At 51.2% G+C, this 23,207-nt stretch overlaps 1 protein-coding gene across 5 annotated transcripts; it reads right to left on the reverse strand.

The window, feature by feature from the left end:
• Window positions 1-107: 107 nt before the first annotated feature.
• On the reverse strand, window positions 108-23,207 carry MOB3C (MOB kinase activator 3C). Of its 5 annotated transcripts, none has more exons than XM_051625639.1 (5): window positions 23,022-23,207; window positions 22,435-22,554; window positions 14,894-15,393; window positions 4,677-4,879; window positions 139-248 (listed from the first exon to the last, which is right to left on the reverse strand). In XM_051625639.1, exons 3-5 carry the CDS (start codon window positions 15,312-15,314, stop codon window positions 219-221), a joined length of 654 nt encoding a protein of 217 aa, XP_051481599.1. In that variant the 5' UTR covers window positions 15,315-15,393; window positions 22,435-22,554; window positions 23,022-23,207; the 3' UTR covers window positions 139-218. The 5 variants fall into 5 exon arrangements, with proteins under 5 accessions (XP_051481602.1, XP_051481599.1, XP_051481598.1 ...); XM_051625638.1 differs by having other exon boundaries at window positions 22,435-22,576; XM_051625642.1 differs by lacking the exon at window positions 4,677-4,879 and having other exon boundaries at window positions 108-248; window positions 22,435-22,576.

Below are 23,207 nucleotides of genomic sequence, written 5' to 3' on the forward strand. Positions count from 1 at the left end.
ACAGAAACTGGGATCTATTAAAAGAAAAATAAAAAATGGTCCAGAGATGTTTGTCAAGCTTAGGATTCAGCCCTGGTCTGAAGAGGCTCTTCTGCAGTGTTCATAGTTTGGTGAGTTGAAATGCCCAGAGCAAGTCCTTGGGGAGAGGTCTCCCACCACAGGGTGTCCTGTGCCATTGGAGTCCAAAGGAACCAGCTGAGTTCACTGGCCAAAAAGCTTCAGTGGCAAATTCGTTCTGTCATTTCTTTCTGCATTGAAGGGAGAGAGAAAAGAGAGAAACAGTAAGGGCAAGTGACAGGTTTTAGTCGAGTGACATGTCAGGTGGTTTGGTGGGTGTCCAAAAACAACCCAAGGAAGGGACTGTGGGAGTCTCAGGGAGCATTTGTCTGTTTCCCATGCCAGCCCTCCTGGGAAACCCTCTGCCCCAGCAGCTCCTTCCTGGCATCCTTCTCAGTTTCCGTGGCACATGGTTCTTTTGGCCATGCCCCAGCTCTGGAAGCAGTCCAAGGAAAGAGCATGGGCTGAGATGTGGAAAGATCCAGGTCCAGATCCTGGACCAGGTTCTGGATCCTGGATCCAGATCCAGGAAAGAGCAGGTCCTGCTCCTGGCTCAGCCACAGAGCAGCCAGACAAGGCAGAGCTGCTCCCACTGCCTAGGGAGAGAGGACACATTGCTGCTCCTGGGAGCTGCTGCCACTTGCTCCAGGGGCTGACGACAGCTCAGCCAAAGGTTCTGTAATTTTGGCAGAGGATCCCGCGGTCAGGCTGCAACACAAATAAGTGCTAATAACAGGACCACAGGAAACCTCCTGCAAGAACGAGCCCTGTTTAGGTTAACAGACTGTTTTCTTTAGCCAGGATGGCATCAGCCTTCAGGTGATGGAAGCTTTCAGCTGATGGTGCTCAGCTTTCAGCTGGTGGAAGATAGTATTTGTCCTTGCCTTAGGGAGCTCAACTAACGGCTTTGGAAAACCTGGCTGCAACAAGGGAAGTCTGTGATTCTCTCTGGCTCTTCAGGTCCACGGCTTGTGCATCTGCATGTGCACACAGACCCCCTCACACACCCCAGAGAAAGGTTTGCACATTAAAATGTGCTGCTAAAATCGATCTGAAGTAGGACTGGTCTGCAAAGCAGGAAGGATGCAACTGAAAAAAGGGGAACTAGGAAAGGAGGATGACCCTTGAGTAACCCCATAAAAGGCCCTTTGTGATATAACCAAAGGGGGACAGAAGCTGCAATCTCAGCTCTTCAGTGCTGAGAGCTTTGTTTTTAAAACCCATCGGGGAAGAGTGCCAAAGAGAGGGCTTCTCTGTTGGAGGAACATACAAATCACTGGAGTGCAGAACCCTGCCATGAAATGAAAAGCCAATGCTGAAACAGAGTCGTGTTGCAAACGGGAAATGTTTGCAAACATCTCGGAAGCGGAAAGAAGCCGGGGGGGGGGATGTGGGGTGTGAGAAAAGGGTGGACATCCTCTTGCAACAGCTCCCAGCCCACCCTGCTAGCACAGCACCACGTGCAAAAGCAGCCTTGAGCAGGAAGGGCTGGGGGGGCCCAAGCTGCCTGCGAGCTCCTCAGGCTGGCCCCAAATGTCCAAGGCATTCATCATGCTCTGGAAATCCCCCACAGCTCTGCCTTGGTGTGTAACCAGCTGGACCTCTGCCAGGACTGCCCAGCACCATGATCTGCCTTCATCAGGAGACAAGGGCATGGTTTCCCTCTGCCCCCACAGTTCTGCATTTCTTAAGGGAGTGAATCACTGCCCGTCGCTGGTTCTGCCTGTACAAAGCATCCATCTCACTCTTGGCTTCCAAGATTTGCTGCTAAGAAATAATTTCCCAAACAAGTTTAACAAAAAGGAAACTGATGCAGCAAAAAGAGATTCAGCCAGAGGCAGGCTTAGAAACCAAGAAGTCCTTCATCCCACAATCCCTGTGTTTTTTTTAAACTGCATGGGTGTAAAAGGTCATTTTCTGGCTGAGGAGGTGCTGTTTTTTCTTTCCTCTTACTCCTAATTCTCAACACTGGGCCTTCTCTGTAGAAAGTCCACGTCTGGGAAGCTCCAACCATACCACAGCACCCAAAACTACTGTCCTGCTCCAAATGTGCTTCCTTCACATGCTTGGTGGCCTTCCATAGTCTCAGGCACGGAAGAGGCATCTCCAGGCAGGAGTCTCATGGGATTCATGTGGGCTAACTGGCCATTTAAATGCACGGTTAGGAGAGTGATCTGGGTTGATGAGGCTGTCAAGAGAGACTGAACCTCTTAAAGAACCTCATCTCATCCCTACTGAGAGATTATTGCCTTTCCACAAACCTTGAGAATTTGCAAAAATTAAACCCTGCAGTCTTAGCCAAAAATGAAGGCAGATGCAATGCACTGCCTGTCCTTGCTTAAGTGTCAAACCAGCTGATGAATCCTTCAGGACTTAAAACCACCTAGAATCAGAGCAACAGCTCTGGTGCAGCCCAGTAGAGAAGGGGTATGAGCAAAGCAAGTCACTGGTGCTCCACCCTGGGCTGGGGACAGTAATTAACCACAGAAAAGTGGACTGAGGTCAAGTGGAAAATGCTGCAGAGGTTGGATGTTACTATTTGTGCATCCCCACTACTGTTGCTGAAGCAAAGCCAGAACAGCAGGAGCACCAGGCTCCCCACACACTCCACAGCACAATGAACTGGAGCCACACCAGGTCCCAGGGGCTCATTAGAGCCTCTGGGATGCGTATGAAGAAACTTCCCATTATTGCTTTCCCTGCCTGTAGCAGAGAGAAATCCTGCTGGAAGCTACTGGCTCAATTCCAACCCATGCAGACTTTGGGATTGATGGCAGTGCCAAACTGCAGCCTCCCCGGGCTAACAACATGGCTAAAAGGACCACTCTCAGTTTTTGAAAGTTGTTCATAAGCTGCAGCAACTTGTCCCTCCCTCCTCAACTCAGCATTGCATCCTGAACACAGCCATCCTCTGGTTGCAGGACACTCTCCTAACACACCTACAGCAAGTCATGGCCTTGGGGGAAGGAGGTCTCCCATGTGGTTGGGTCTGCTGTAGACCTCGGATACACATGGGCACACCAAGAGATGAGACACAGACAGACTAGAGGTAAATGTGTCTCATTTCCTTGTAGTTTAACCCTGGTTGCATCACACAAGGAAAATCTGTTCATCTTAGATTCATCTAGATCCATAAATCATCTCATGTTGCATGTGAGTCACTGGCATTGAAGGCCTATTTAGCAATGTCAGCCTCTGCTTTGGCTATTAAGTGCTAATTATTTACATTAGCAAGCATCAGTCAAAGCAGAAGACACCATTATGGGCTGTATATCAATGCTAAAGTTTGTCATGGGGAGCAGTGGTGAGGAAGACTGACAGAGGAGACTGATGCTGAGCTGCCATTTTCTGGAGCTGAGGGCTGTTGTGATAATATAGGTCACAATCAAACGATTTGAAGTAATTAACATAGGATGCTGTTGTCAGTCAAGTCTCTGCTGATTAGATCCTCATCCCTCTGTTCTCCCAAATCACCATCAGAGCAGACAGGCAGCAAATTGAGACACATGAAAGCAGAGAAGCAGCAAAAGCACTTAGCACTCAGAGGCATCCCTGATATTCCTAAACAGGCAGCTCATGCTGGGACTTCTCTCAGCTCTTTTCTCTCTCTGGGATTAGATCCTCATGGTCTTCCCTGGCTCTCTGCTGCTGCAAACAGTCTTTTCTGCAACTCAGCCCTTAGCAGGTGCTAACTACTGGGCTCCCTATTGATTCTTCTCCCCATTGCATCCTGCCCTCCTTAGGCCAGACCACACTCAGCCTTGCCCGTGTCACACTTGCTTCTCCTACAGAACCAGCTGTGTGAGTTTCCTAGTTCATGTGCCCCAGCTGTCTGGCCTCTGCATCCCACCAGTTCTGCTATTTTCAAGGTTTCTCACTCTCTACCTGGTCAATTGCTTCCCAAGGGAGGCTGCAGAGAAACCTGGAGCTCCAGTGAGGCCTCTCCAGCTTGGCCTCTATAGCTGTTGTCTGGAACTGGGTGTCCTACTGGAGCTTGTCTTCCTGCAGTCTCATTGTAATTGAATCACAGAACCATAGAAAGGTTTGGGTTGGAAGGGACCTTAAAGATCATCTAGTTCCATCCCCTCTGCATGGGCAGGGACACCTCCCACTAGATCAGGTTGCTCAAAGCCTCATCCAACCTGGCCTTGAACACTTCCAAGGATGGGGCATCCACAACTAATTCACACAAAGACCTCAAACAGGAACCTTAGTCTCCTAACAGGAAAACTTCAGACTGGGGAGAGGAGATGGGGGCTCAAATCTGACCCGTAAAGGCCGTGTGGACAGAACTGGCTGGCAACACTCTGATGTGCAAATTGCATTAGAGCTACCAAGACAGTGTGGAGGGACTCCATGTTACAGTGGTCCTGAGGACACTGAAGAGCAGTTCGTAGACATGGCAGCAGAAGCAAAGTTTCAGGAGGGGTTTGTCAAAGGGTAAAGAGTTTCCTTAGTGTTGCTGGGAAGTTCTTGCTCAGGGCACTAAGGATGATGGTTACAGGGTAGAAAAAAATGGTTGTTCTTCAGAGTTCAGTCCCCACCTGAATATACCAGTGCTGTGTTCAGCCCACACCACTCACACCCCCACCACCTCCCCATCCCTGGGACATCCTTACCAAAGGCTCCAGCTCCCGATGGTCTATGAGGCTGAACTCCCTGATGAAGTAGTAAAAGTGCTTGTAGCAGGTGTTGACGTGAGCCTCAGCACCCATGTTGATGATGCTGTCAAAGTGGTGGATGTAGACATGGACAAAGACACGGAAGAGGCGGGTGAGGATCTTAGTGCAAACTTGCTGGAACTGCTTGGGGAAGGGAACACCTGCAAAGCAGAAGCAAGTTGGAAGCCATTTGACCATTTCCACAAAAAACAGCTAGAGTTTAAATGTCCCTGCTGTGTTTAACAGGCAACCACGGGTGATTAGAAAAGACTCCCTTGGCTAATATCAAGAGTGACAGCAACACTGGATCAACCTGGCATCCAGCTCTCCTCACATACTTCCTCATTGCCCAAACAGCAATTTCATGCAGATATCTTATGAAGATTTGGGGAGTTTCCCCATGAGATAAAATTTCTCATCCAGTGAAGAAGGCCACATCTCTCCACATCTGGCTCCATCCAGAGCAACCTGCCCTCTCTCCCTTCCTTTCCCTTGCAAGCCTGTGCAGGCAGAGTGTAAGTCAACTTGTATATACTCAGGTCCATGAACAAAACTCAACTTCCTCTGAGCAGAAATGACAGCTTCCCTAGTCCTCTGAATCAAAAACATGGTTCATGTTGTTTTTCTCCCTCCACACACCCTCAGCCATCACTTCTGATGCATCAACAGAAACAGGTGGGCTTTCTACCTCTTTTCCTGATCCTTGTTTTATGCAAAAGTCTCATTAAAGCAGGAAGAAAACTGCCCCTCTTAACAATGCTTAGGTTGTAACTGCATTGTACCCGTATGATGCTCCCTCCTGAGATGTCCTCCCAGGTTGTTCAAGAACAGGTCCCACCAAACATTGTTTTATACTTTTAACCTTTTCCCACACGCGGACACAATTTCATCACGTACATTTTCATCCTTATCTAAACACACCTCTATCACAGTGAAAATCTCAGAAGTGTGATACAGTCAGTGTAAGCAAGGCTGGGATAAATCTCCTAAGAGAACAGGCTTTGAAACGTGGCACATATTTTTGGGAGGCAAAAAATGAAGCAACTAGAATTTGTTTTCCTGAAGCTTCTTCCTTTCCCCTGAGCAATTCAATGCAAATTTGCAAAAGACAAAATAAAATCCTCCCTTCCCACAGTTGTACAAGCCTCCTCCCTTAGCTTCTTATTAATGCAGCACATAACCTCTTAATAACCTTTCAAAATAACCTCCACCCAAACGTGGCCACCTCACACATTGTGTGCTGTGGAAAGCATCAGCAAATCTCTCAGCTAAAAGAATTACAAATGGCAACTTAATCTTTGACTCTTCCTCATCAGCCTCACTAAGCAATTACACTGTTTTTCCCAAGGGCTCCTGGCAGGTTTGTTTCCCAGCAGCAGTGCCATGCCCCTTTCCTCCACGGGTGGCAAACACAAAGGATCTGTCCCTCCAACACCACACGTGGAGCCTGTGTTTTGCCCAGGGTTTGGCAGATGCTGGGTCCAGTATCACAGCACAAAGAACAGAACCTTTGGTCTAAAGCAGCATCACCCCCAGCCCCACTTTGCTCCACACACAGCGGGGGTGCAGCAGGCAGGACAGAAGCCCGTGTGCTCACGCCACAGGTGGATGTCCTGGCCACCCCTCAAGGGACCATATATCTTGGCCCTCATGCAAACACGGAGAGGTGGTTTTGAGACTGATTCACAGCTGCTGCTCTGCACAACCATGAGCAGGCTGCAGACCCAGGGCTGCTCCCACTGCAGGGGTGGCAGCATGACCCATTTTGCTGCCAGCTCCAACAGATCCCATTAGGATTTTCTGGGAAGGGTGTTTGCATCTGGCAAAGTACAACCAGGTTCTCTTCATGCCAGCAGCTCAGAGATGGTACTGGAGATCTGCTTCTGCCCTGCACCCTTGGCTGCAGAGCTCTCCTTGCCTGCTAGTCAGATAAAGGCAGGGATCAGAGGGAGATCTCCAGGTTTCTCTGCCATCAGGAGGGACACAGTTTGCTTCATCAGTGGCATCATTTGAGCTTTTGGCACTGAGTGAGAAGTTGCTGAGCAAATAAAAACCATAATCACCCACCTGAGGATTCAGACATGTTCTTAGGGTGGCCTCCGCAGACCAGTTTTGAAGAACCAGTCAAGAATCATTTTTTTAAATAAAGAAAATTAATCAGGGTCAGTAATTTCTGATGAGCACACATCACCAGGCCTGGCTGGGGAATACACACTGTTCTGAACAGCCTGTCTCCCTGGGACCAGAACTGAGCAGTCGCTGCCAGGAACTCAGCAAGGTGCCAGCAGGCAGACAGCAGGACATTCGTTGCCTCCAGTTTGTCACCCATCCCACTTGCCTAGTGTCTTCTCAGGTCAAAGGCAAGAGGGAAGAAATCAGACCTGACCAGCCACCAGGACTTTATCACCAAACTGCCAAGAGGGGGAAAGCACCAAAGTTCAACCCAGTCCTGAGCTGAGAGAGATGATCAGACAGTGAACAGCAGCTCAAAAGGATCTCAGACTCCCAGGGCTGATAGCATTTATGGTCCAAATACAGCTGTTAGATGAGCACCTTCAGAACTGCCAGATGATGACAAGAGGCTTTCCACCACTTTTGTCCTGAGGTTAGCCAGGAACCGTCTTATCCTAGAAATCAGTTACCAGCAATTCTTCATGGACATGTTGGCAGCTGAGAGACTTAGAGGGGTGACACCTCCAGCTACATCCTGGGTTCTTCAAAAGCAGCTCTTGTATCAGGAAACAGAGATTTAGCATAAATCATAGAATCGTTTGGGTTGAAAGGGACCTTTAAAGATCATCTAGTCCAAATCTCATGGCTGTCAGCAACTATGGGAGCTCTTGGGCTATCTTGTACCTAATGATGCCTGGAAATATACCACCAAGCAGCCAAGACCTATGAAGTACCTTTCTGGGCTACCCCTTCATTGTGCTCTCAAGTGAAACCAGCAGCAGCTCCTGAGAGGTGAAGCTGGGCTGCCCTTCTTTGTGTCCATCACAAGGTGTCAGTGTGTGGCCACCTCCTCCATACATGGCCAAGCTGTAGTGGTGGTTGGTAGTCACCCATGGACTCCTAAATAACACATCTCACCCTACAATCTCATGACACCACCAGCTATGGTCCTTTGGGTCCAGGGATCACTGGGATCCAGCCCTGGCTCTGTCTCCCCGCATCACCCCTCTTGCTCGGGGAGGCACAGGCAGCCCCAGCAGTGCAGGGCACAACCCAGGTCCTGCATCCCCTCCCTGTGCTGCAGCCGTGTCTGTGCCAGGACCCTCAGCACAGGCTGCAGATGCCCGACTGGACCCTGTGCCTGGGCCAGCACCCCCTGATGAAAGCTCTTCCCACCGGGAAGGAAGCTGGGCAGATATCTGATAAGCAGTCGTGCCTCGCTGCTGATCCAGTGACTTGGAAAACAACCCGTGGCAGCCCCAGCAGACACCAGCCACACCAGGGAGGAACTGGAGAAGTTCACCGTCCCCTTGCCCAGAGATGAAAGGGAAGAGTAAAGGCTGTGTCTGATCAACCTGCAGAGAGCAGCAGAAGGATCTGGCATCAACACGACTTGCCCCGAGTCATGGCTGCTGGTGCAGTGGATGTCCAGCAGACAACATATGTGACATCTTCTCCAGCACACAAGGAGACACAGCAAGAGTAGGCTGTGCCTCCTCCCTGCAGCCAGGCACACACTGCAGCCAGCACATCCCAGCAAGAAGGCCCTGGAACAGGGGTCTCAGGACTGGCCATGCACCTATCCCCCCATTGCAGATCCTTAGCTTTACACTGAGCAGCCAAGCCCCTGTGGGTTCATGTTGGAGCCATCCTGGCTGCTAGGAGGGGTCACTGTGACAGGAAGGGGGGAGCAATGGGGCTATTCCCCAAGCGTGCAGGGCAGCAGGCTGCTCCCACCATGGCTCCCACCTCCCTGCCAGGCTGGGCCAGGCAGATCAGTGTCACAGCCGGTGACAGGGAGACCCCAAAAGTGGCCAAAGTGCCGATAACAACACTTCAGAGTGGGGCAGTGGTGGCCCTTGCTTGGGGGACTTTCTCCGTCTCCGAGGTAGTGGCATGAACCAGCAGGAGATAAAGGGATGAGGCTGGTGGGACTAAGCCCACATAGATGAGTTCACCCGCTAGCAGGAGCATGGCAGGCCAGAGAAAAGTCAGGATGGTGCCCCGGGTTTTGACAAACCATCCTGGCAATGTGATGTTTCTTGGGTTTGCTTCAGTCTCTCTAGCCCTACACACACACACAAGGCAACCCAGCAACACCATCCTAGCATGTCCCACTGATGCTGGTCCCAGCTGCCCCAAGGGACAGCAGAGCACCACAAAACCCATCTGGGCTGATTTAAAGGCAATGAAACTACCTTTACATTTAATTCACTAGCACCATCCAGCAATCTTGAAGAAAGCAGGAGCAAACCCACAATTTTGCCCCCCCTCTGACTTGTCTTGCATGATGAGTGATGAGGAGGAGACCACGAGATGCAACATGAACTTGCTCAAATGCCAAGAAAAACATTTATACACAAGGTCAGCTCTTTTCCTCCACCCACAATCACAGGTATGTGCTACCCAGACACAGCATACAGACCAATCAGGAACATCCCTTGTCCCAGAGTGGAGATGAGCCCGATCCCAGGAGGACTGAGCACAGCATCCATCTGTGGTGGTGAAAAAGAGAGAACCCCAGGCCAGAGCAAAAGCTGTAATTGCAGCAGGTACAATTCCACCCACTGCAACGCAGCCAGGGCGCTGCAGAGCCGCGTGACTCACAGCCCTGAAATGAATTAGCACCTTCAGTTTATCTTGGATGTTTTGCTTGAAAACCCCAAGATGTGATTTAATGCTCTCAGAAATCTGTTTTCCCCACTCTGGGCTGATTGCTTCAAAACGTAAGGAAACCATGTGGGACCATAAATAAAAGGAAATGAAAATGAGGGGTAACAAAGTGCCTGCACTTACGGGAAGGGACTGCAAATGGCTCTTGGATCTTTCCTGCTATGTCCCCCATCCCTAACCCTTGTGCTCCAGCCAATTTGATTTTTTCATGATGAATCAGTACTGGAAAGATATTTTGCTTCTTGGCAATTGTATTTTTTTTTCCTCTGCAAAAGCATTAATTCAATAAACTATGTGATGAGTTATTGTTGTTATTATTTCTCAATCCCATTTTGGCCACTGTCTTGTTCGGTGATTCATTTTTTCCTAAAAATAAGTCTGCAAAGCCCCATTTAAAACTCATGGCATCTGCAAGCTGGTGTAGTGTTAATTTTGGAAGAAAATAGGCAGGGGAAAAAAAGACAAATCCTGTAAAAAATAACCAGCTGAGAGAATGGCAATAATTAGCAGAATTCTGAACATTTTTATCCTGTTGTGGGGAGAAAGTATCAGATCATTCTGAATCGAGTTTTCTCTGGTTTTAATAATTGTTTTGGGACCATGCTTGAATGGCTGAACTTGAGTTTTGAAAAGCTTTCCAAGAACTGTTCCAAAATCTCCTGTGACTGATGCTCTTTAGAGCCACATTTGGCAGAGCACAGGGTGTTTCCGGCGCTGGGTCTGGTCCAAACCCTGCGTCCTCACGGATTTAACAACAGGGAGGTTCCAGCAGCCGTGGTGGTGCTGATGAAAGACACCTGGACTTGTGCAGCCCCCAGCCCAGTGCTGACCCTTATCCCATCCAACTCTCCTTCCCAGCAGCAGCTCCCTAAAACCAGGCACCACGGGACAGAACAATTACCAAGAGGAGCCGAGTTTTCCCAGATGGTAATATTTTTTTTACGTGGCCACTCACTAAAGAAATCTACTGATATAGTTTTACCAGCTGGTAAAAATACACCTGTAGAATCATTTATTCTTCTCCCTGCATGGGAACAATGCTTATTCTCTATTTAAATGGATTTTTCAGGACAGCTACATGGAAGAGTGGAAACAGAGTGCTAGCACATGCAAACTGATAAGGATCATCTGGGAAAGCTGCTGCTGCTGTAGATTTGTAGTGATCAGGTTGGCAAAGCTCACCCCTTGCAGAGACTTGCCTCATCTTGACTGGGAGAAAAACAGGTTTCCACTCTAGAGGAAGGATTATGAAGCAAAGTCTTTAACTAGAACCACCCTGCAGGTGGATTTCCCTGAGGATGGGGAAGACACAGTACCTCCCCCTGCCCCTTGCTGTGGTGCACAGAGGGCTTGGCATCCCCCCCAGCCCCATTCAGCCACCACAGGGATTTTTTACAGGTGCAAACATGCCAGCCAAGGGCTATGGTCCTGCTGGTTAACTCTGCCAGGTCACAAGCTGTCTGCTGGCATCGGGCTCCCTTGTTGCTATTTTGGATGTTGTCTGCCCCACCACCATTGCTACAGAGCTGGCACAAGCTCCACATCACACAGTTTGGCAAAACCAAAGGTGTTTGTCACCCAGCTGGCTCTGCTCCCCTCCCACCTCTACAGCTGACACATGCTGAGGGACCAGGTGGTGCAAATCAGCCCAGCTCTGCTCTGCTCAGTGCAGTTGTGCTTATTTACCCCAACCAAGGTCTCCCCCATGATGCCGAAGGACCCTGCGAGCCCATGAACCATCTCTGTTCATTTCTAGCTGAGCCTCTCAGCCCACGGTGAAGGTTTTTCTCTCTGACCCATACCTCCATACCAGCCATGGGTGAGTGAGCCCTGCTGAATCACGTGCTGGGCTTTGTAGATTTGGATGGAGAGGGATGCTGAGGTTAGCCTCAGGTAACATTATCAAGTTTGGGGAACATCTGCTGTTTCTAAAAAAAAAATGTTTAAAAAGAAGACTGTTGTGTCTGCTGTCAGGTGGCCTTAGCCAGGAAAATCTCTGTGCTGGGACAGTTTTATTGCAGATGGCAAAGAGGAGCCAGCAGGGAAAGCTGAGATGCATGCAGCTCGTGATACGGCCACCACCTCATCCCCAAAGCACAAAATTCACTTTTCCCCTCTGTGCCTTATTTCCTTTGTCCTGGGTGTTTTCCCAGGGGCCTGGCTCTTTAGGAGGGAGGCTGAGCATCTCCCTTTGCTTGCCCTGGCTGCTGTCCCTGAGGTCCACGTCCCTCCCTGCTGCGCATCCTCCAGCCTCCCCCGTCATCTGGCGCGGTGACAAGGAGCAGCCCGTCAGGAACGGGCGGATGTGACATTTCCCTGTGGCCAAACACCTCTAGCTTGTGAAATGCCAGACCTGCCGAGCAATTACCCGGCAGGCCACTGAAAGGCAGTTAATTGGGGACATACTGATGACAAAATGCCACCGGGTCCCTCCTCCCCTTGCTGACAACAGCATTTCATGTGTTTTACTGCTGTACTCAGCACTGGCGGGGCCACACCTGGAGTATTGTGTCCAGTTTCGGGCACCTCAATTCAAGAGAGATCTCGAGGTGCTGGAGCGAGGACAGAGGAGGGCAATGAAGCTGGTGAAGGGCCCAGAGAGTCAATCTTATGAAGCATGCTTGAAGGAGCTGGGAATTTTTAGTTTGAGGAAGAGGAGGCTCAGGGCAGACCTCATCAGTCTCTACAACTACCTGAAAGGTCATTGTAGAGAGGTTGGTGCTGGTCTCTTTTCACCGGTAATTAGCGACAGCACAAGAGGGAATGGCTTCATCTGCAACAGGGGAGGCTTAGACTGGACATTAGGAAAAAATTTTCACAGAAAGAGTGGTTAGAAACTGGAATAGGCTGCCCAGGGAGGTGGTTGAGTCACCATCCCTGGATGTGCTTAAGGGTTGTTTGGATGTGGTGTTGGTGGATATGGTTTAGGGGAGAATTTGTAGAGTAGGGATGATGGTTGGACTCAGTGATCCCAAGGGGCTTTTCCAACCTGAATAATTCTATGATTCTATGAAAGCACGATCCCAGGCTAAGTTCCCTTTTACACGTGGGAGGTGAGAAGCACCAAGACACACCAGTAAGGGGACTGAAGTCGCTCAGGGACATGAGGGTCCCTCCCTTAGAAAGGGGATTGGAAAGGGACCCTGGGAATGGCTTTGGAAGAGAAAAAACATGGGTTTGCCACATAACCGCCTGAAGCCAGCCTGGACCTCACCCAGAACTACTGCTACTCTGAAAAGAAAGAAAAACTGGAAACCAGAGGCACCAGCTGTTCCTCCTTGCATTGGGATGTGTTGTACCTCAGAGGGAGAAGTGCCAGAGACAGGGTGAAAACCAGCAGGACCCTGACTCTCCTTGGCTTTTGTGCCTCTGAGGGAGATGTGGGTGAGCAGAGGCTGCTGCAATGTTGCTGTCCCTCCATGACCACTTGTCTTCTGCTGTGTTAAGAATCCTTGGAGCCCTGACTCCCCGGAGTAGTTTTCAAGCAGCATCACACCCCAAATCCTACCTGAAAGGCATGAAACAGGACCAGTGCCCTCTCCTTCTTGGACAGAGGGAAAATGGAGTAAATCCACGTCTGTGCCCTGCTTTTAACAGCATGCAGAGCTTCTCCTTAGGAACAAGCCACCTTGGAAAACGGAAGATCCACCCTGCACCCTGTGGCTGCAGTTTCACCCCATGGCAGCATCGAGCCTGTGCCCAGCTGCAACCAGAATCAACAGGGACTTTGTTGTCCTCAGCTGAGCTGGGGCTGCCAGCACAGAGCATCCCACACCGATGCTATTGGCCAGCCACACTTCCAGTCTTTTTTGTGCACTGGGATGTGTGGAGCCCACAGCCCACAAGGGAGGGATGCCTCTGTGGCACAGCAAATGCTCCTGGTGAATCCCAAGGACTGCCTGCCCCATGCCCTGAGGGCAACGCATCTGCCTGTCCTCTGGCAGCAGGATCTGGCACTGCCTCCCCAGATGGCTGGCAAGGGGAAGAAGGCAGTTACTGCCAGCAGGTCTTGGAGGAGGGATGAGAAGAATGGATGGAGAGAGAGAAGAAAGCCCCAGAAGGCAGGTTGTACCACCCTAACCACAGGCATAGCCAGTGCAGCCAGGCTGGACCAGGGGTCTTGGGGGGTCACCCCATCCCTGAAAGCTGAAATTCAGAGTTTGGCACAACCAGCCTGCAGACACCGCCTCCCTCCTGCTTGCAGAGAGCCATGACCTCTCTGTGCCTGCGAGGGCCAAAGACTTTCCCTAAAAAGACTCACAACTAGATACTACATCACAGCCAAACAGGGCTACAACAGTTAGTGGCAGCCAGTAATCCCACACAGACTATTTTCTTCAATGTTTTCCAGCATTTAAATAAAAACCCTGAGTCTAAACTGTGCTGATTTCATACAGCTCTGTCTGCTGTGCAGCTTGGGAAAACAAAAAAGGTCTAGTAGACTTGCAAACCCAGGTGTTTCTCCCCAAAACTCCTTAAATATTTTGCTTTCAAGCAGCTTTGCATTTCATCTGAGAAGCAACTGCTCCACAGTGCGACCTGATGCTCTGGCAGCCCCACCACCCAATGCATCAGCTCCAACCCCTCAACTCACCTCCCCAAACTACAAGAAACCATCTAAGTAGCAGGGCTAAGAGCAGCCCCAGCAGCTGCCAAGCACTGCAGGTCAGCAGGAGAGGGGTTCATTTGCAAGCTGTGTTGCCTTTGGCAGTTGCTGCAAGCTCTTGAGGCCAAACCTTTTGAAGAGATGCATCATACACACTAAGGCTTGGCAGCTGGAAGGGTCAGATCCTGGGTCAGACATCTCTGCTTGGGCAATGCCTCAGCTAAATAGCAAGATGTGATGTATAATCAGGGCTGAGACAAATTAGCAGAAATGGAAAAGAGCTGAGAAGTGGAGCAGCAAGGTGGGATAAGAGTTAGACCTTGGGACCATGAACTTACCTGGAAAACCAGCATTGGTTAATCAAGAGAAGAGCATGCTGCAGAGATGTGGTGACCACCTTTAACCAGCCCTGTGGCTCAGCTCTTTGAGGAAGAGCAAGGGAGCTGATGACCCACCAGGCGTCATTTCTCACAGTCACAGAATATGTGGGAAAAGGTTAAGCACAGAAAAGAACCAGATTGTTTTCCACATCCTTTAGGAGCCAGATGAGGAATCCCAAGCTTGATTTGCAGGAAGGGGTATGCAACGGACACTGAGGAACATCTGTGACAGGAAATGCTGTGATCCTTGGGATCACAAAGTTCAGAATACCAACCGTGAAGTGCACCAGCAGCTTGGGAACCTGCACCAGTTACAACCCCATGAAGAATCAGAGCACACTCACCTATCCTGGTTGGGAAGATGTCCTCGTTGTTAATGAGCATCTCAATCCAGTCCATCAGCATACACATGTACTTTGGGGCCGACAGTTTGGTCGGCTTCTTGTACTTGTTATCGTCCTGCCACCTGTACTCATACTTGAGCCCACCTGACATGATGGGACAACTCTTCTCCGTGCAGTACTCCGACATGGTGCCGTAGATGAGGTTGATGCGGTTGAAGAAGTCCACCACGTGCACGGCAATCCAGTCGTTGATGCTCTCACCGGGAGGCAGCTGCACCACTGCTTTCAGGTCCAGCCCAGACTTGAGGGAGGCCTGAGCTTTTTTGTACAGCTCGAAGCGCTGGGTGCCCGGCTCAAACTTCTTTCGGGGACGAAATGTTTTGTCTTTGTTGAAGACTTGCTTGAGACACAAGGCCATCATGGGCAGGGCTGGCCAGGGTGAAGGCAGAGGCTTGACACAATGTGAAACCCAGGACTCAGGTCTTCAGTGGTGGAGGTTTCTAGGAGGAGAAAAAGAAATTTTGGTCACCTATGAAGGCAGCTGCATGCCTGGGCATGTTTGCCAGGATTAATTCCCACCAGGATACTGGCTGGCCCTGCTGCTGTGGCAGCACATGGGGACAGAGATTTAAGGTGAACTCCTGGCCCTTCTGCATTCACCAAGGTGACCTACAGAGCAGCTACCAGTGGCAGAGAGGGTGAGCACCCAACAGACTTGCCCATGAAAAGCGGGATGGCAGGCAGAGCCCTTCCTCCCTCCCGAGCACGCTGGCAGCTCTTGGGGCTCCAGCCAGCCCCTCACCTCTAGGTAAGCTGCAATAAAGGGAAAGCCACGATATTAGTGGAGCTCACCAGCCCAGAGTGTCCCAACCTGGCGACCCTTTCCTCTTCCAGCAAAGGGGAAGCATCTCTTTCCCAGGGATTTCTCAGAACAAATAACCCCTGACCCTGCGGCGGCGGCTGGCGAGCGATGCCCTGGGGACCGCGCTGTGACCGCAGCTGCCTGCTGGTTCACACAGCCCCAGCGCCGAGATCAATGGGGAAAGGGGAGATTATTTTTTGTTCTTCTGCCCCCTGTGCTTATTCAAAAGAACAAAACCCACATCCGAGGAAGGGAAACAACAGCCCAGCACAGCAACATGACGTGCTGGGGTGCGGCCGGCCCTCCAGGCTCCCACACAACGCACGCGGGAACAGTTGGGGTGTCCAGCCAATGCTCCGGGTGACTTGGTCTGGAAGTCACAGCTTGGCAAAGTGCTGAGCTCACCCCTTCCTGCCTGAGGTTTGCAGCATAGACTAGAGCTGAGGTATTTCCCCTTTTTTTCTTTTCCTCCCTGAAATGCCAGTGGAAATCCCATCCGCCCCAGGCTGTCCTGGACAGGCTGAAATACACTTGTGCCTTTAGTTACCCGTGCTCATCACTGGTGGTGTTTATGTGAGATCAAGGCCCCCTTGTGCTAAATGCTTTGCTGAGGCTTAGGGAAGAGAAAGTCTTCCAACAACCTCCCCCTGACAGGAGGAGATGGAGAAAGAGTTAAAAAAAAAAAAAAAAAAAAAAAAAGGAAGAAAAAGATTAATGGAAAGGGGAAGTCAATTACCCAAAGTCACGAGCAGGAGGGAATGGTGCCCAAGCCAAACCAACCTGGGTGCACATTCATCATTAAAAAGAAAGCTTGCAGCCCAAAGCTTGCTATGTAAACTGTTTTCTAAACTTAGTCCTGAGCCACAGGCAGATCTTCTTTTGCCCAGCTAAATGTCTTGCCAGGGAATCCCTCTGCTATCCTCAAAGTCCACCCATGGGAGCATCGCTGGGAGGCAGCAAGACCTGGTGATCACCCCAGAACCACAGAATCTGCCCTTCAGAATCTGCCCTTGCACCCTGGTGCAAGTACAAGTGCAGGCCCTAGTGTGGGTGCCCTCAGTGCACTGACCACAGCTTTTCCTGCAGGCTGAACTGATGCTTTGCCACCATTGCATATTTCACAACATCGTGGTACCAAACCCTGCCATGCTCTGCTGTGCCCAGCTTCAACCAGACCCAAAACTCTATGTTTTTGGGTGCCTTTTGCCTGACGGAAGGGGTCACAGCCATCACATGATGCTATGCAGAATGACTGTAATACTGGAGTACCTGCAAACCTTCCCCAGATCATGTGCCTGAGTGGGAGCTTAACGGCACCAGCCCCATTATCCTAATTCATTGCCCAAGGGTGATGACTGGGAGATATTTCTTGGATGCTCTCTCCTCCCCTGCCACAAGCAGCTGCCTCTGGCCATGTCAAAGAGTTTGTTTCCCACGTCAAAAAAAAGAGCATGAGCTTTCGCAAATTGCCAGCCATTGGAGGGAGCTGGCATTGTGCCATGGCTCCTGCCTGTCCTGAGAGGAAGAAGGGTCTCGGTACAGGAGCCCTGGGGGAGCCAAACAAAGACCATAGGACTCTGGGCACAACAAGGCTGTAAAAAAAAAAAAAAAGCCCTTATCCGGGGCTTCCCACTCGGCTGTCACATATTCAAGGCATATCCTGTTGATAACACCTCTAAAAAAAGGCTTGTTAGGGAGTTTGGTAATGCAGTTTCTAAAATATGTACATATACACATAGATATATATATATAACACTGCAATGGGGATCCTAATCTAGTCATGTAGGAAATGCCAGGCTTCCCTTTGGGATGAGGCATCCAGCCTGTATGTTGGAATGAGGTCTGCCTGTATGGAGGTAGGCACGATGGGGCTGAGGGAGGGGGCCAGCAGCACCTCTGGTGCTTTCTCTCCCCCTCAAAGCTCCTATCACTAACTGGCTCTGTCACCAAGCCAGGACATGGGGCTGTCCCTGCCCTCGTATGTGGATTGTTTTTCCTCTCTCTCTCTCTCCTGTCACCAGCCAGCAGCAGAGGGCTCTGGCTGAAACATAAAGGCCATTCAAATGAGGAAAAAAAAAACAATCATGCACATAATGAGAAATCAGGATTTCCCCACCGGACACCTGGCAGCTTCCCAGGATGGGGATGATGCAGCACACAGTAATCTGTCCTGCTGCTCTGGCATCCCTGCCCCTGCCCAGTCGACGACCCCTGACAAAGCTGAGCAGCCCCTCTGTCCAGCACCTGACCAAAGCCCAGGGACTGCCACCCCACAGGGCTGGAGGGGCACTGTGCCAAGCCTGTGTCCTCGCTCTCGTTGCTGGGTAGACAGAGGATGAACAACTCTGTTATCCCCGTGTTAGACCAGACCAATCCCACCAGGTCACACAGCCCCTCTGGATTAGCATCAGTACAGATGGGGACTGGGATCCAACCCAGGAGGTTTCCCTGGGATTTCAGCAAGGCAAGTCGTGCCAACAGACATCTCTCCATGTTGCCACTTCTGCTGGTCTTGGTTGCATTTGCTTGGCTCCAGGAGCTCCTGCTGTTTGCAGGCTCTTCCAGGCAGGGACTGGGTTCTTGTGGGGTGAGAAGAAGCCACCCTGGCAGATGACAACCCATCAAATGTGTCACTTGCAGGGGCCATCAGCAGTGAAATCAGTGCTTCATGAATAAAGAGGATTCCCGTGTTCCTGTGCCTCACACTGCAAGTCCTGTGCAAATCCTGAGCCACTCACGGGGAACTAAACTCTGTGTTTCACCTCCTGAAGCCAGACCTGTAACTCATCCCACAACTGCATCTCTGCATCATCCACAACTGGATCTCTGTTACCCTCCAAGCTGTTCTCATGCATCAGGCAGGTGGTAATATGCTTCATGCTTCAGTACCATGCAAATAAAATACCAGGTTAAAAGGGAAAAAAAAAATAAAAATAATGCAACAAGCCTGCTAAGCATCTGCCAGGTGTTTTCCTGCCATGCATCTGTTAAGAGTTTCCAGGGGATGGGAGAGCAAAGGCCATTGCTGCCCAAGTCTGCTTGGTGCAGACCTGTCCCCTGAGCTCATGGGATGGCAGCACAGCACTGCAGCCTCTCTGCTCCCCAGGCAGCAGCACATGCCAGAGTAACACAAGCGGTTTTGCCTTCTGGATCCTCACCAGCATCGCTACCAAATTACCAAGTCATTAAAGGGCCTCGTGCATCTTTCCTGGAGAAAATGTTCTCCAGAAATTGAATTTAACACAAAGCCAAAAACACATCCTGGGATTTACAACCCGAAGAAGCAGAGAGAGGCACCAAGCCAAAAAACCAAATTTGTTCTTTACATCGACTCCAAAGCTTTTACTGCCCAGAGAGATCGAAGTGCGGAGAAGGATGTGAGCAGCGTAGAGAGGGAGCTGCACAGAGGCCAGGAATGGGGCTCGGAATACCAGCTATGGCCCTTGCAGCCGGGGCACTGAGATGGGACATACCAGCTTGGAGAGAACTGGCTCTGCAAAGTCACTGATGCCTCAGTTTCCCCCTGGGACACAGCAGGGACCCAGCACCCAGCCCCACTTTGTGGGAAGAAGGGCCAAGTCCTTTGGGAATGGACCCAGTGACACCCCCGGTCTAACTGCTGGAAAAGGGCATCAGCAGCAAACACAAGACCAAGGGTCCACCTTAACACATCTGATTCAGCCCCTGCTCTTCCATCACTAGCCGAGTGTTTAGGACAGATGCACGTAAAGAGACAGAAAACAGGGGATTTTCCAAGGTTTAGCTGCAGCGCAGAGTTCAGCGGAGTCTGACGTTCAGGGCTGTTGTGTTCCTGCAAATCAGGCCGTGATCCTGGAAATCAGGCAGTGGTCTGCTGGGGCTTGGGATGGGACAGGAGTCTAAAATCCAAAGCTCCAAGCCCAACTGACTGCTCACATGGCCCATTTTGGGAAATCCAAAGGGCAAGCTGCCATTCAACAAGCTCAGACAGCAGCTTCCTACAACATGACCACACACATCCCCCTGCCAGCCCGTGCTGGCGGGGCCTGGATCAGCGCCGCCGAGGCAGCCCGCAGGCCTCTGCCTTTGGTTCCCACGTGCAAAATCAAAGCTTTCCCAAAAGGAGCCTTGGCAAGGGCTGCAACCCCACTTCACTGCACCACAGTTCCCACCACAGGGTGGTACTGACCACCCGGGGGGCTCGCACATCCCTTTCTGCACCATAGCATGCTTGGTGCTCGCCCTCATCCGTGTGCCCAAAATAGCTTCAGCTTTGCAGAGGGCTGGCTTCAAACCCAGCTGAGTGGCCACAAAGCCCCATCCATGGCTCCAGAGGCTGCTGGCTTCAGTCCTGTCCCTGTTCTTACTGGTAGCAGCAGAAGCAAAACTCAGTTGGATTCAGCAAGAACCAAAGGAGCACAGGGTTAAGTTCTGCAAGGGCAAGGCAGGGCCACTGCTTGGAAGTAGCATGAAAACACATGAAAAGCTGATTTCCTAGATTGCTGACATGTCCAGAGATGAAAGGAAATGAACTGGATGTCAGAGATGTAAGTTCAGGGTCAAACTAAGCTGCTAATTTCAGATTTCAGAGTTGTTTTGTTTTTTTTCTTTTTTTTTACTTAAGCTTTTTTTTTCTTTTTTTATCATTTGAAAACCACAGAGGAACACTGCAATGAGAAGGCTTTGTTATAAATCAAAAACAACTCTGAAAGTCTGTTTAGAAACTGGCCAAACAAAAGGGGAAAGCAGGCAGAGTGGTGGAAGGGGGGCTTCCTCCCCCTCAGTCCTGCAGGCACAAGGCAAGGTCACCAACAAAACCCTCCACTTTTGACCCCAAATAGACTTTAGTCAGAAAGACAGCAGGAAGGATCAGTCAGACCCATGGCCAGGCTCCAGGTTCATGGGCACCAGGGACAGTCCCACACACCCTGCCTCAGTTTCCCCAGTTTCAAAACTTTTCTCCCTCCCTGGGCTGCCCTTATATTAAGGGCTGCAAAAGCAAAGGCTTCAGGGGAAAAGTACTTTGCAAGTGCCCCTGGGAAGCATTAACAATCAGGGAGGTTAAGGAAAGGGGAAGGCTCGGACACTGGCAGCTCCTGCAGCTCCAGTGCCAAGCACATCCTCTCTGGATCCAGCCCGAGACAGTTACACACTTGCACAAACATCTGACTGGAAACCACAGGAAGCCACTTTAGCAGCACACTTCAATCCTCACCAGCAGTGCAACAGCCAGGGAGGACAACAAGGGGTCCAACACCACAACTAATCCATAGGGAGACTCCAGCTCCCACTGCTTTGGGAAGGCTGTGGAGGGAGAGCACAGATCTGTGCAGCTCCAGGCACTACAGAATACAGTGCAGATTAAATACTACCAGTTCTGCACATCCCCCTTGGGCTTCCCTGGGGCATCTTGCCTTCGGCAGCCCGGATATCTACTTCTGTTTCCCTGCTTTAGGGGATTCCCTTCTCCCCACCACAGGCAGCATAAAAGTCCCATGCTGCCCCATCCCTGGGGGAGGAGCAGGGCAGGCATCAGCTCAACCACCCTCTGTCTGAGCCCGAAACAGCCAGCCAGTCTCCAGCTGGACAGTCTGACCAGAAACCAGCTGGCCCTGGAACTCAGCTGGATTTTTGCTGCTCTAGGAAGTGTTACTGTCTGGCTGCTGATTCGACAGCCCTGTCTCTTGAGTTTCACTTCAAGAAGTCCTGTTGCAAAGTTTCATCTTCAACCTGTCCTAGAGCATCTTTGCAACTGGGGCTTCTTCTTGGTAGATTTGAAAGTCTACCAGAAGTGCCCCGAAGGCCAAAGCTGCCTCTCCAGAGCATTCCTTGTACTGCAGCCACCTCAGCCCCAATCTAGCCAGGGGCTGTGGACATACGGGTTCCCAGAGAGGAATGTATCCCCTCCTTTCCAGCCTTTGCAAAAGCCACCTCTGATTTTAGTCACCCAATGAAGAGGGTTTGCTGAAGGATGATGCTGGGGAGTACAGTCTCGGGGTGCTGGCCCCACTCCCTCTGTGCTTCCTGCTGTAGCCAAGCCCTGGCTGGGCTGTCTGTGAGAAAAGGGGTTATTGGCTGCCAATCCCAAATATAACCTAAATGATGGAAATTTCCAGGAAATGAGCCAAGACAAGATATTGGAAGAGGGATCAAGGCCCAGTACACAGGCTGGAGAAGCTGCAGAGAAGCCCTGAGCTCTCAGCAGCATCCCCCTGCCCCAAAATCCCCTGGTGCTGCACAGACCCATGAGAGGTGCAAGCCTCCTCCAAGGCAGCCCCTCTCCAGCCCATCTCCAGAGCAGCAGCAGGACTCAGCACCCCCCGTGCCCCAGCTGGGGGCAGCTGCCAGTGGGAAGCCACACTGATGCTTCCCCCAGCTCGTCTGGTGCTTGGAAATCCCCATCTCGTGCAAAACAGACCTAGCACAGCTTCCAGGAACACATCTTGGCCTGACCCCCAGCTGGTCCTGCTGGCCCCCAGCTCTGTCCCTCTCCTTGCCCTGCCTCCCTGCCACACTACCACCAAAGCAGCAGCTCCTTGGGAACCACAGCCTGACCCAAAGGCACCAAAAAAGTTTTTCTCTAGTCACCCAAGACACCTCCAAGGAGAAAAGAAAACCCAGTCTCTCCAGGATAAAGGCAGAACGTCCAGTTCATTTTCATGGGTGATACCCAATGGGGCTGGGGGCTTTCTGGGTGTACCTCATTCCTGGGGGCTGGGATCTCGCTGCTGCCACCAGTGACTCGCTGGGAGCCCTGCAAAGAGGTGCCCAACAGCCTCCACGACACCCGACTGCTCCGGTTCAGTCCCAAAGGTCAGAGCTGCAAACCCAAACACGGGGAGCTGAGGAGAGGAGAGGGAGAGGAGAGGGAGAGGAGAGGAGCCAGCTGCTCACAACCTCTCTCGACCGCTCGCTCTCGCCCAGTTCCCCCCCGCCCACAACTTTCCGCCTTCCCTACGACTCCGGCACTGCCGCTGCTGGGACTGTCCTACCCGCGAAACGAGTGTCTGCCCACACCCCGTCCCCCGTTCCCCGCATGTCCCCCCTTCCCCACCGCCCGCCGCTCCCGGAGCCTCCCGCATCCCCGAAACACGCTCCCTCGGTACTTACACCCTGGCAGCTGAGTCGAGACATGACAGAGGAAGGGGAAGAGCCCTCTGCAGGCGTTCATGCCCCGGCTGGGTGAAGGATCGCTCCTTCCCAGGCTAACCCGGACCAGGTCTTGCCCAACCCGTGCTTAGGAGCACCCCAGGAGCATCCCTGACTTTTTCCACCCCCAGCACTCACCTCATCCCAGCACACCCAGCTTCCAGCTCTGAATCCCTTCACTACGCTTTCCGCTCTTAAAAGGGAGAGAAAAAAAAAATAATCAAAAAAATTCAAAAGAAAATGAAGAAGGCTGAAGGTCCAAGCCAGGCTCCCTGTCGGGACTGCCGGCGCTCTGGAGATGCCAGCGCAGGGACCGCCGCTGCG

This window comes from Apus apus, chromosome 7 (genome assembly GCF_020740795.1).
Source record: "Apus apus isolate bApuApu2 chromosome 7, bApuApu2.pri.cur, whole genome shotgun sequence".
Classification (NCBI taxonomy): domain Eukaryota; kingdom Metazoa; phylum Chordata; class Aves; order Apodiformes; family Apodidae; genus Apus; species Apus apus.

Excerpts from the sequence above, each read along its gene's own strand:
- MOB3C (XM_051625640.1), bottom strand. The coding sequence starts at position 15,314 with ATGATGGCCTTGTGTCTCAAGCAAGTCTTCAACAAAGACAAAACATTT. Across the intron at positions 4,880-14,893 it reads CATCTTCCCAACCAGGATAG|GTGTTCCCTTCCCCAAGCAG; the intron begins GTGAGTGTGCTC and ends TCTGCTTTGCAG. Across the intron at positions 249-4,676 it reads ATCGGGAGCTGGAGCCTTTG|AAAGAAATGACAGAACGAAT; the intron begins GTAAGGATGTCC and ends CCTTCAATGCAG.